The sequence below is a fragment of the Chrysemys picta genome, chromosome 19 (assembly GCF_011386835.1).
Source record: "Chrysemys picta bellii isolate R12L10 chromosome 19, ASM1138683v2, whole genome shotgun sequence".
NCBI classification, from domain to species: Eukaryota; Metazoa; Chordata; order Testudines; family Emydidae; genus Chrysemys; species Chrysemys picta.
This window is the reverse complement of record NC_088809.1, coordinates 17,538,935-17,551,587: the sequence shown is the minus strand read 5'-3', so window position 1 is coordinate 17,551,587 and position 12,653 is coordinate 17,538,935. Positions and strand designations below refer to the sequence as shown.

The 12,653-nt window shown below is 41.4% G+C and overlaps 1 protein-coding gene across 10 annotated transcripts in view; it reads right to left on the bottom strand.

The window, feature by feature from the left end:
- Window positions 1–218: 218 nt before the first annotated feature.
- The window catches only part of CAMKK1 (calcium/calmodulin dependent protein kinase kinase 1), a 192,604-nt gene continuing 180,169 nt past the window's right edge, over window positions 219–12,653 (bottom strand). For 5 of the 10 annotated variants that reach the window (XM_005284395.3, XM_065573279.1, XM_065573278.1 and 2 more), the window contains one exon: window positions 219–2,431. In XM_005284395.3, the coding sequence (XP_005284452.2) occupies window positions 2,359–2,431 (73 nt within the window). In that variant the 3' untranslated portion in view covers window positions 219–2,358. Of the gene's footprint in view, window positions 2,432–6,665; window positions 6,714–12,653 lie in introns of all 10 variants that reach the window. The other 5 variants (XM_005284390.3, XM_065573276.1, XM_065573271.1 and 2 more) reach the window with 2 other exon arrangements.

The following is a 12,653-nucleotide window of genomic DNA, read 5'->3' as shown; positions in this document are numbered from 1 at the left end:
AATTGCACACATACAAAATGGGAAATGACTGCCTAGGAAGGAGTACTGAGGACAGGGCCGGCTCCAGGCATCAGCTTATGAAGCAGGTGCTTGGGGCGGTCACTACGGAGTGGGGCGGCATGTCCAGCTGTTCGGCGGCAATTCGGCGGACGGTCCCTCACTCCTGATCGAAGCGAAGGACCTACCACCGAATTGCTGCCGCAGATTGTGATCGTGGCTTTTTTTTTTTTTTGGTTTTTGTTTGGCTGCTTGGGGCGGCCAAAACCCTGGAGCCGGCCCTGACTGCAGAAAGGGATCTGGGGGTCATAGTGGACCAAAAACTAAATGAGTCAACAGTGTAACACTGTTGCAAAAAAAGTGAACATAATTCTGGGATGTATTAGCAGGAGTCTTGTAAGCAAGACGCGAGAAGTAATTCTTCCACTCTACTCTGTGCTGATTAGATCTCAACAGGAGTATTGTGTCCAGTTCTGGGCACCACATTTCAGGAAAGATGTCGACAAATTGGAGAAAGTCCAGAGAAGAGCAACAAAATTATTAAAGGTCTAAAAAACATGACCTATGAGGGAAGATTTAAAAAATTGGGTTTGTTGAGTTTGGAGAAGAGAAGACTGAGAAGGGGACATGATAACAGTTTTCAAGAACATACAAGGTTGTTACATAGAGAAGGGAGAAAAATTGTTGTTCTTAACCTCTGAGGATAGGACAAGAAGCACACCTATAGAGGTGTGCACACACCTTTGTACTTGCCTGAGAGACTAAACACAACAACCCTAACGTAAATCTGAAGTAACTCCATTGAAGTGAATGAATTACTCCAAATTTATAGCTGTGCAACATGACAATCTCATCTCAGAACTCCTACTGGCAGCTATTCTTTCTCTCCTGTGGAACTGCAGCAGGACATAACATAACTACTTTTGTAGTGGTTTCAGCCTCCATTGCTGCTGACTTGGGATGCCAAACAAATCTCTGACCTCCTAATTTGACAACACTGAAGATTCATGCATATTATTAAAACCATATTGGGGATGTTACAGCAGCATGCCACAGCAAAGGACCAAGTGCATAAAACCTAAAGTATTAAAATGCTACACAAATGAGTTTAATTTAACTCAACTTTTGTCCTGTAGCTTTTCTGGGTCTCTTGCTTAACCTCTAAGAATCATATACTAACATACTCTTATAGGAAAATGTCCTATTTCAGGGCATTCACCAGTAAACAACAGTTAGGTAAAAAACTCAAGCTATAATCAAACACACATACTGTCTCTCTCTTATGGGGGGACTGGGAGGTGAGTGGGAAAGGAGAATCAGATTGCCTTAAGTGACAAATAAAATCCATTGTCTCATGCTTTCAGATCTGTAAATACAAATTCCTGTCCACACATTAGCACACAAATGGAATCAAATCCCAGCCCTCTGGGAACAGTAGACTCTATAAGCAAGTACACTTAGGGTGACCAGATGTCCCGATTTTATAGGGACAGTCCCGATATTTTGGGCTTTTTTTATATGGGCTCCTATTACCCCCCATCCCGTGTCCCGATTTTTCACACTTGCTATCTGGTCACACTAAGTACACTCTACAAGCAAATGCTCTTGGTGCACTAAACCATCATATTCAGATGGATATCAAGGCCTTTAACTGTTCTGGGACACTCAAAAGCTCAATGCAGATGGGTGGCAATACCGTATATTTCCAATATTGTACTAAAATGACTCTAATGTGGCCCTATATGTTAAAAGGAGTCATATAATGCAAAAATAAGAAAAAACAAAAAGCACAAAGAATTACACAGTGGAAGATCTCATCCTACTTTAACAGAAGTCAACAGGAATTTTGCCATTGACTTCAGCAGAAGTAAGACTGTTCCCCAGTAAAGGTAAGTGCTTGAGTAATAAATAAAAGTTAACCTAAGACAGGAGACCTGGTTACTGCATATCTTTTTTCTTGGAACTTTGAATGCAGAATGCAAAAAGCTGGAAAACATCTTGATGGCAAGTACCCTATTAGATAAAGTTTGGTTCTTTGAATTATAAATAAAAAGACATTCATTGGTCAAGATACCAGACTATAATGACCACACAACGTAGGCTGAAGCACAAATGGAGAATGCGGCACATGTCAAATACAGAGAAACATCTTACATGTTGAATGAAGCCAGTAATACAACATAGCATTCCATGAGTAAACCATTTCCAAAGAACTCGCACTGTTAGTTGTTGTTGGTTGTTTCCTCTTTTCAATTTCAGTTTTTCAGGTCACAAACTTTGGTTCATGAGAGCAGAATGTGTGCGACACAACACAATGGTTACAACAGGAGTAAATAACCAATCCAGGACATGCACATGGCTTCAGGAAGTAGCCTCATCTTCACAGACGTCAGGGAGATCAGGGTCCTTTACTCCTTCTCTGCTCCCTTGCTTTCTACATGAATGAATGAAGTGAAGTAAATAATTAGAAATAGGCATTTAGACCAGGTAGTTTTCTCCAATAGGCAAGCCAAACCAATAACATCAATAACTATATGAAGGATGACGTTCAGACAAAACAGTATTTCCTTAAGAAGTATACCATGTAAACAGTTAAACTGTGATAAAGAAAAATGCATCAACATCAGTGCACTGATCAAGTATTATAAGACTTTGTATAATGAGGCTACAGCTGCTTACTTTGTCAAAATACATTCTCAACTCCTTTTTATTGCACTAGTACAAGAGATTTAAGTCTCAGAAACAGACATACAGAAAGGCAGCAATGTTTATAAGTTTATTTGGCGTATATTTTAAAAATCTACTTGTTTCACTGATTTTATGGTTTGACACCTGCAACCCTTTTTCCAAAGCTCAACTGCACACGGCAGCTGATTAAAATGCCAATTATATAATTTCCCCCCCAAAATTTCCCACTTTTTTCAGCCTTTCCAAGCAAAACCCAAACTAGAAAATATTAGTTTTTAAAATGTTTTAAAGAAAAAAAATAGGTTTTCAATAAAAAAAATTTTATTTTGAAATCCAAAAACTGAAAATATTTACTGAAAACTACACCAAAAGCTGAACACTTTTACAAAAACTCAAAATTGTTCCTGATAATTCAAAAGTTTTACCAAAAATTTTCAGTTTCCAATTTCTGATAATTTATTGAAAAAGTCTAAGCAAAACTTGCTCAGTATTAGCCACTAAACCAAACTGAAGGTAACTTACTTATATTTGTCTTACTTCACAAAGTCTTCAGCGTTTTCAGAATGCTCCTAAATTTCAACTTCCTCTCTTGCAGATTCAAGAGACTGATAGCTTGTCTCAACTGCAAAGCCAACTTGAATGTTGCCCCTACTTGAGTCCCATCCACACACAAAACCCCTTAACTCAGCTGTGGTGGTGCTTTTAAGGCCTTGTCTACACTAGAAAGATTTGCTGGTATAGGTATACTGGTATAGCTATACTAACACATTGTTCTATTGGAGATGCACCTTATACTCGAAGAACAGTTGGCAAGCCTGTCAAGTGGTAAAGACTCCAGCTCAAGGTAGTGCAACTTGTCAAGTGCTAACACAATCACTTTGCTGCTAATACAATCACACTTTGTGGCTCGAGTGTTATTTCAAAATATGTCTGCTCTCACCTGAGCTAGGCTAACTTGAGAGGAAGTAACTAGAATGTAGGTAACTTGAGTTAACTCTGCAGTGAAGACAGCCTAGGAGAGGTAGCAAGGCTAGTCAACTCTTAAAACTGGTCAGGTGAAATTTTTTTGGACATCACACCTTATCATTTAGTTTGAAGCTGTATCACAGCTCAGACATAAGCATTCCTTTATTTTAAAGAGTGAAACAGAAAAAAGAATGGTTGCCATTAAGCATAATTCCATTCCTAAGTGCACCATCACAGCCCCGGTGATAAACCTGACCTTGAATATAGACAATTGACCATTTCCCAATGCACTTTCAGGCCTGACACCAACATGCTGAGTAACAGATCCGTCTTCAGTGGCTGATCCGAGTTAATTCAGGGGCTGTCATCACCCTCTTTAAATGATTTATTACCGTGAACAGGAAAGGAGGTTTCATTATCAGATATAATGCAAGCAGGTCTGTGCAGTGGGATAACGGCAAGCATAATTCAGCAGCAGATGGTGTCTCACTGGTTATTTAGAGCCTGCTGTCATTTTGTACTATTTGCTACTGTCTGCAATTTGAAGAATCAGATTAAATGTTTCCCTGTAATTCTCAGTAGCTGATACCTGTCTGTACACCTTGTTTTAGCATTAAAGGCAATGTGATCCACACGATGTGGAATGGGTGCAATACAGCATAAATTGACAAAACATTCAATACAATACTGAATATCAACTAAATTCATTTTCTACAGACAGCTGGGGTGATCTTGCAGTAAGTAGTCTGCGGTCTGTGCTGCCACATAGGAGACATGAGTACATGCTGAGAGGACTGAGGCTAAATGCTAGTCTCCATTAAATAGCTTTTCTTAAGGTGTTATTTTGTATTTGTGTTACTTTTGTTAATAGCAGGCTAATGAACCTTGCTCTGTGCGGTTATCCAACATGCTGCACTGTTGAGACCATTGTTAATAGTGGTAATAACACATGGCACTCAACTAGCAATTTTTGTACATTAATGGTGCAAGCTTCACAACATAACGGATAGTAAAATTAGGATAGAAAGGCAAAGAGACAACAAATCAGTATTTGAGTCATGGCTCCTAGTCCCATGTTCAGTCATAGCTCACTCACGCTCTGTCCTGTTAACTGATAAGAATTCTTTCCTAATGCCATCTATGCCTTCACTATGGGCCAATATCTGTCCTCATTTATGCACTTGGAACGCCCATTGACTTCTGTGGGAATGAAGGCAGAATGTCAATGAGAATGAAGCAGGCAGGAGTTGTGCCTGGGTATCTGAGAAGAGAATTTGGGCCTATGTATTTAAAGAAAAATTGCTTCAGAACAATGGCAGCATCTCTCTTGTGAACAGTTTGTTGCACCTCTGAGGTCTATTAATCAGGAATCAATCACAGGTTTCATTTGCACCAGTCTGTGTTATTCATTCCAAAACCCAAGCATTGTCTGCACTGGCAATTTGTTTTAGTTCCAGCCATCTCTGGCCAGCCATTGCAGTCTCCGTATCAGTGCAAAATAAGTGTTGGCAAGATAACCCTCAATTTGCACAGATTGAGGTTACCCGCACTTGAAACCAAGGTACGCTTCAATGGAGCCAACTGGCCACAGATGGCTGGAATCAGGGTGAATTTCCAACATAGACATGCCTCAGTCATGCCCTTACTGGGAGACCATGCATATGCTGCTGTTAGGGCTAAACAGGAGGCTGTGGCTGAAACCAAGTATCACGGGCCAAGTGGTGAACTTTCGTATTTTATTACATCTCTCTAGCCTTAACGGATGCTGATACAGGGGGTTTCTCCTGAGCTTGATTTTCTGAGCATGGTCTTTTAAGTCATCATAAGTGCAAAACTTCCTTTGACTTCAGTGGACCTGTCTATGAATTCCTGAACTGTACATCCAAGTGGAAAAGAAAATTACTTACACTAAAACTTTCTCTTTTTTCAAAATTGAAAACAGTCCCATGTATCACAACCCAAATGCCAATAAAAGTGCGACATCAGCCTTTATTCTGTTCAGTTCCTTCCCAGTACTTTTGGAGAATCTTTTCAAAATCCTTCACTCTTGCACCAAGAGGTGTCCCTAGTTTGATTAATCTATTTATTTTACAGTGATAAATGAGCTCCTAAGTAAACAATTGTCTCCACAATAATGGAGCTGCTCAAATGGAATTTCAAGAGACATGATTAATTTCCAAGCATTCATCTGAAACCATCTCTGTCAAACTCCAGGCAGAATAACTGGGCTTTGAGCTGGCTGTGCACAGTGGGATTTTGCACTGAGATGTCTTTTTTTAATCATCTCTAATGGTTTACATTAACTACATTATTTTGTTGTTGTTGTTTTAAATTGGACAGCATACTTTGTGGACAGATCTGTGGAATCTGTTGCAAAATACGCATGCTGTCTGCTTAAGACCTGATGGATATGAGGAATGTTGAAATGTAGACCAAGAGGTTTTGTCCATATCAGTCATAGAAGCATAGAATATCACGGTTGGATGGGACCTCAGGAGTCATTTAGTCCAACCCCCTGCTCAAAGCAGGACCAATCCCCAACTCATCACAGCAGAGTCCCAGAAACTTGAAGAGTAGAGGTATTGGTAGAATTGCCTGCTGCATATTTGGTTGTAGCCACATCTATTAATTTTTCATAAGTTCTAAATATTAGAGATGGGCCTGAGCTGCAAGTTCAGATCTGATTCCCAAATTTTGTGGGTATTGGATCTAGGATTTTGGATTAAGCCCCATCTCCGCTAATACTCACCAAGTCTCCCTCTCCCATCCTTCCCAAAAGAAAAAAAAGAAGAGTGAGGAAACATGACCAAGAAAAATCTCAAGTAACTTAGAGAATGAATGTTAGTGTCACACACACACACACAAATACTGTAACAAACTACATAACTACTGTAACAAAACTGCTCCTATATGAAGGATGGAATTTTATGTTCTCAGTAACACAGAAAGCATGACAACTGAAGAGAGGACTTATAATTCTACTGCACCCAGGGGAAACACAAACACACAGTTACCTTAAAGATGGATGCAAATATACAGATGAGCTTAAGAGGAACCTGTCCCTAAGGGCAAACAATGAGATAAAGGAAGAAAATGGTAAAGATGATGCTGGCAAAAGGCAAATGAGCACGTTTCTGAATATTAAGGGAATGAAATTAAATAGAGGATGGGGTATTAGTCAGCAATGTTTACTAAGGCTAAAGACCAAATAAAAAACCATGACAGTTAATACTGCCACCCATAGTGCAGTGCTGTGCATACTGGAGTAATCACCTGTGCTAACAGCAACTGATCCTGCAGGGTGCCAATTGCTTCCAGCAAGCTGTTCAGTGCCATCAACACCTACTGAAATCAGTGGGAGTTGAGGGTGTTCAGTAGCATATGGGTCTGTGTCCCTAGCATGTAGAAGTCTTATGAACATGTCGTGTTATTAACTGCCGAAGGACACAAGTTGAGCAGGAGTTAGGCAATTAAACCACTGAGTAGATGATGGGTGCTTCTGCATGTGATGGCTTCTAGAGTAACGAGAGGTTGTGAAATTTTGTGCCCAAGTTATTCTATAAACCATTAGTTAGACTATAATAATACTTACCCTTGCCACAATATGAGCCATAGCTTTTAATAAAAGCACTCATCCTTCCCTTGCAATGAAAAACATATGAGTGTGAAATTTACCTGGACAGGATTTTCCATTGAAAATGTGTACATGTTTGGGCTCAGGCTGGTGCCTGGGCTCCAAGACCCTCCTCCTCATTCTCAGAGCCCAGGCTCCAGCCTGAGCCCAAACATCTACACTGATATTTTTAGCCCCAAGCGCAAGCCCCATGAGCCCAAGTCAATTGACCCGGACCCTGAGACTTACTGCATGACCAGGGCTCTGAGACTTACTGCAGGGGTGTTTTTTTGCTGTGTAGATGTACCACTTAAACACATATTTTGTGAAATTAAGGGTGAAGTCAAACTTGGCATCCTTTCTGCAGCCAGTCTCCTGCCAATACCATCAACAATAAAGCCTTTAACCTGGCTACAAGTGTCAACAGGATATGTTTTAAAACTGAATGTATTTTTGGTAAAAGGTGCTGTAGTGATAGCCCTGGGAGCTGGCATCCTCTCTCAGCACAATAGGCACAGCACTGGTAAGGAAAGTCTTGCACGTGCTGCCCCACCAATGTGCCTCAATTGAGTTTTGGAGAGAGTCAGGGGCGGCGGGTATTGTAGGCAAGGGAGGTTTTGCCTCCCCAAACAGCTTACTGTGGCCCCACCGGCAGGCCAGCTGCAGTGACTCGGGGCTGCCGGTGCTGGGCCGCGCTGCCTGCCCGGTGCTGGCCACCCGAGCACCGGGACTAGGGGCCGCCCGGAGCCCTGGAGCTGTGGGTGCAGTGACTGCACCACACAGAGTCCCAGGGCTGGGGGCACAGCGATCGTGCTGCCCAGAGCCCCAGGACTGGGAGTGCGGCGACCGCGCTGCCTGGCCACCTGCAGCACCGGGACTGGGGGCACTGTGGCCGCGCCACCCAGGGGCTGGGGGTGCTCAGGCTGCGGCGCACCGGGGCTGGGGCCTGGGTCCCCCACCCCTGGCCGTCCGGTGCTGGGGGGCCACGGTGGGGGTGCTTTGGGCTCCTGTGGGGGAAGGGGAGTTAGAAAGGGAGGGGCGGGGCCTCGGGCACACGGGGAGGGGCTGGTGGTTAGGTTTCCCGGGCGGCGGAGTCACCAGCCGCTCATGGAGAGAACAGGTCCTGGGCTATTCAGTCCTTGGACTCTGCTGAGACTGTCAATAAACCCGACAACTTTTTGTGGGGACATGGATACCTGTTAACAAGAACTAAACTGAGTCTGCTAACTCATTAACATATGACCAAAAAGCCACCAGTCAGTCATGGCTAACCTGGCCCTGTTTGAACCAGCGACTCTCAGATGAAAAGCTCCCTTGTTACAGCCATTTGCTAAACCTCACTGCATAGGTGCTGGAACTATGGGTGCTGGGGATGCTGCCACACCCCCTGACTGAAAGTGGTGTCTATTATATACAGGGTTTACAGTTTGGTTCAATAACTCTCATCACCCCCACTCCACAGATTGTTTGAGCACCCCGCTTCACTGGTCACTTTGCATCTTGCTGCCCTCATCCCCTGTCTGTGTCTTCTCTATTTAGACTGTAAGCTCCTCAGGGCATGGACCTTGTGATCTGATCTCTCAGTGGGAATAGGATCAAGTTCTGTAACTAATAAGAATAATCCCATGTATATGGTAGCTGAAAACCACACTTTACCAACAGCAAAGCAGTGCTTAATGTGCAAGTATAGTGGATCTGCCAAAACATTTTTCAGTTAATTTGAGATGTGTTAGCAGTAATAAATGAGAGTAATAAATGCAGTGAAATTATGGCTGCATTAATAGAGGAATCTGGTTCAGGTGGGGAACCTACACACCTATAATAAAGATGTATACAATGGAAGCTAACTGAGAACCCTAAACAGTTGGGATTTTTAAAAACTTGTATTCAGTGACTGGGAAATTTAAAAGCAAGAGACCAAATCCATCCCTAATGTAGCTCCACTGAAGTAATAGGTACATCATAGTTGAATTTGGCCCATAGCATGTAGGATCTAAAAAAAACAAAGGGTCAGATTCAGTGCAGATCTCCTGAGAGACTCTGCACAGACAGAACAGCCCAGAGGGGAGTTACAGATGGCTTTACACTACCTCTGAGCAGCTCAGATTCCAGGAAGCTGCTGCTGTGACCAAAATGACCGCCCCCCCCCCAGCATAAGTCAGAGCAGCCTTCAGGGCTGCTCTATCTTATGGCAATCTTTTCTGTGCTGCCTGTGTACTGGAGCAGCATGTAGGGACCAAAGTGAGAGCCAGGAGATCAGCCTCACAGTGTTTTGTGACCTGTAGCAGCAGTTAAACACAGTTCCAAGCTCAATCAGTGATGTAGGTGTACAGTGGTACTTTTGCCTGAGGCAGAAGCTATATAAATAGTGTTGCTAAAAACAGCCGTCTTCATTTTAGCTCCATTCAATTGTAATATATTGCCAAATACCTAAGCATGGGTGCCTTTTAAACATTTCTAGACATCTAAGTAGAGAAATAAATAGCAAACAGGAAAGGATTTTTCAAAATTTTACAAGAATTGAAGAATTTAAGCCCTCTCCATGAATTTAAAAACTATTTTTAAACAGGGTCATTTAAGGACCAAAATCTGTAACAGCTATGAAAGGCCTCCTGCTATTGCAAAGAACTTTGATCTGCATCTTCTTCCCTAAGCATTTCCCAGAATAGAGCTTGGCATATTGTGAGCAGGTAGTAGAAGGATCGTGAAGAAATTAATTAAGTCAGGCAGCTTCCAACCTAAGAAACCCAATAAGTAGGCTGTTAAATTGGCATCTTCCTCTCTTTTTCTAAAGGGCAGATCCCTTTTCAGAAATGTTAATTAGGCACCAGATATTGAAAAGCTAACTCAGCTGTCAAAAGGCTTATTGCAGGAAGATTCTTGACATTGGCGCAGATGCAAGTTGACTTCAGCAGCACCCAGTGCATATGGCTTAGAAAACCCCCAACTATTTTACAAGCAGCCTAATTACACAAATGGAACATGAAATTGGGAAACTTTTCTAATTGCTTTTCTTTTTTCCTATATAGGAACATGAAAGTAATTTTCCTTCCTATAATTGGAACTAAATGCAACATTACAATCACTGATTTACCACACTTCAAAGACAGTACAGTCAGGGCTGTGGAAAAACAGCGCTGGGATTTTTTTGAAATTTGTTTGCTTCATTAATATAATAGAGATACCTTTAATATAATAAAGGGGACACAGGTTGCACTTTGGTTTCCAGTGTGTTGTCAGCACACAGAGGCTCACGATTAGATCGTGCAAAGTGCTCTCAATTCCCACTGAGGAACATGAGTGAGCCAAATCCTGAAGTCTGCAATGTCGCTTTCATGGGAGGTTTGTTTGAGTGAGGACAGCAGAATTGAGACCAGTGGGTGCTGGTGTGCTCAGCGATACCCAGAGCTCCTAGGAACTGATCTGAGCAATTCAGTAGGAGGTATTGTTCCCTCTCAGTCACCACTGGACACACACATGGTTGTAGGGGGAACTGTGACGCTGAGGATACTGCCTGCTCAATGAGATGTAAAGCCAAAGTTCTGAACACCTGCATCTTTTACAATCCTATCACACTTTTCACAAGACTAGAAGATCAAGTGTGGGTGCTGTCAAAAGGATTTGTACTTTCTGCAAAGTTACTGACTATCTTTCTGCAGACTAATTGGGTTTGAACAGTTAAATTCTTAAAATGAGAGCTATCCCTATATAACGAAGATGAATCTTACATAGGACTGAATACAAATTACTTTAGATACATTAGGTGAAAGTGTCATGTTTTCTTTTTCTTATAAACCAAATGCTCACATGGATATTGGCTCAAATGGAACATACAGAGCAGCTCACTGGCCATCTGGATAATAGAGCTGCATCAGTGTCGATGCTGTATGTACTGAAGACAGGTGGCAGATAGTGGCAGGCATATAACAGATCAGCCACCCTACAGTATAACCGTCCCTCAATCTAGTCCTTACTGTTCTGTATTATGTGTACTTGCTTTAAAGACTAAATGGGCCAAATATTCAGCTGGTATCAGTGGCATAGCTGCATTAAAGTTAATGGAACTACTCCGATTTATACCAGGTGAGAATCTATCCCACCATTCTGAAGACACACATTGTCCCTGAACGTGAACTTCCGAAGCAGCATACACAATATTGCCTTTGGACTAATCCTGCAAGATGCTGAGCACTCTGGCCTTGACCCAGCAAAGGATTTAAGCACATGCTTAAATTAGAGCACATTGAGTACGACTATGACCTCCAATCAAATATATGTAATATATGACTTCAGTGGGACTACTCATGTGCTTAAAGTTGTGCTTTGTGGGATCAGGGCCAGACTTTGCAATATCAAGCCCTTATACTGTAACAATGTCATTTAACATTGTTAGCTCCTAGAAGTTTGTTATCCTTTACACTTGTTCTAGATTTATTTTAATTAACTTGGAACCATGCATAACATGTACTTTTATGTTTTATTTTACTTTTATATTGGAGATGATTTTATACAGAACAATCCATTGTAAATGGATGGCATGAAGCATGGGTTTAATATCTAGCACAATTTCTCTTTGCAAATGTACTGAGTGTAATCAAGACATAATTCACTTAGTACAATGAACACTCCCACTTCATAGATTTCATAGAAATAAAACAGCTTTGTCTCTTGCTTTCTGTATTTTCTTAAATGCAATGAAGCAAAACACAAGGAAAGAGAAGAAGCTTACATCTCTTTCATTCATGCACTGATCTAACTTTTACAATATATAAAAAGAAAAATCCATATTCTTTTAAATTATCTGTTTACAGTGTTAAATACATCACTGTATGTAAGAAATACTGTCTGATGTGTCAATGTCTCTTGATTTAATTAGAAACATTCCTGTGCTGGTCCACAAGGTCCATTTTTGCAAGTCTTAATTTAGGGTAATCAAACATTACTGGAAGGTGCCAGAAATGCTGATTGCATGATAGCACATAAGCTGATTGGGTACAATTAAGTAAGAGGACAGCACAGTTGAGCACTTGCACACACAAAGGTCACAATAGATAAGATAACGTTTTTTTTTTTAAAGAAGAGATATAAACTTCCTTGCTTTGGCACAACCACAAATTGGCTTTGATTCAATCAGTGAACTGGCTCATTATTGTAAATCAGGTGCCTTGAGCAAGCCAACACAATAGTGGATAAATGAGAACTAGCTGACATAATTTATTTCAAAAAGCCTTTGACACAGTGCCACACAAGAGGCTATTAAGGAAACTAAGTCCAGACATGGTGGATGAAAATGATTAGAAGTGCAGAAAAGCTTCCATACAAGAAGAAACCTGAAAAGACCAGAATTGTTCAATTTAGAGAGGAGATAGATAAAAGGGACACAATAGAG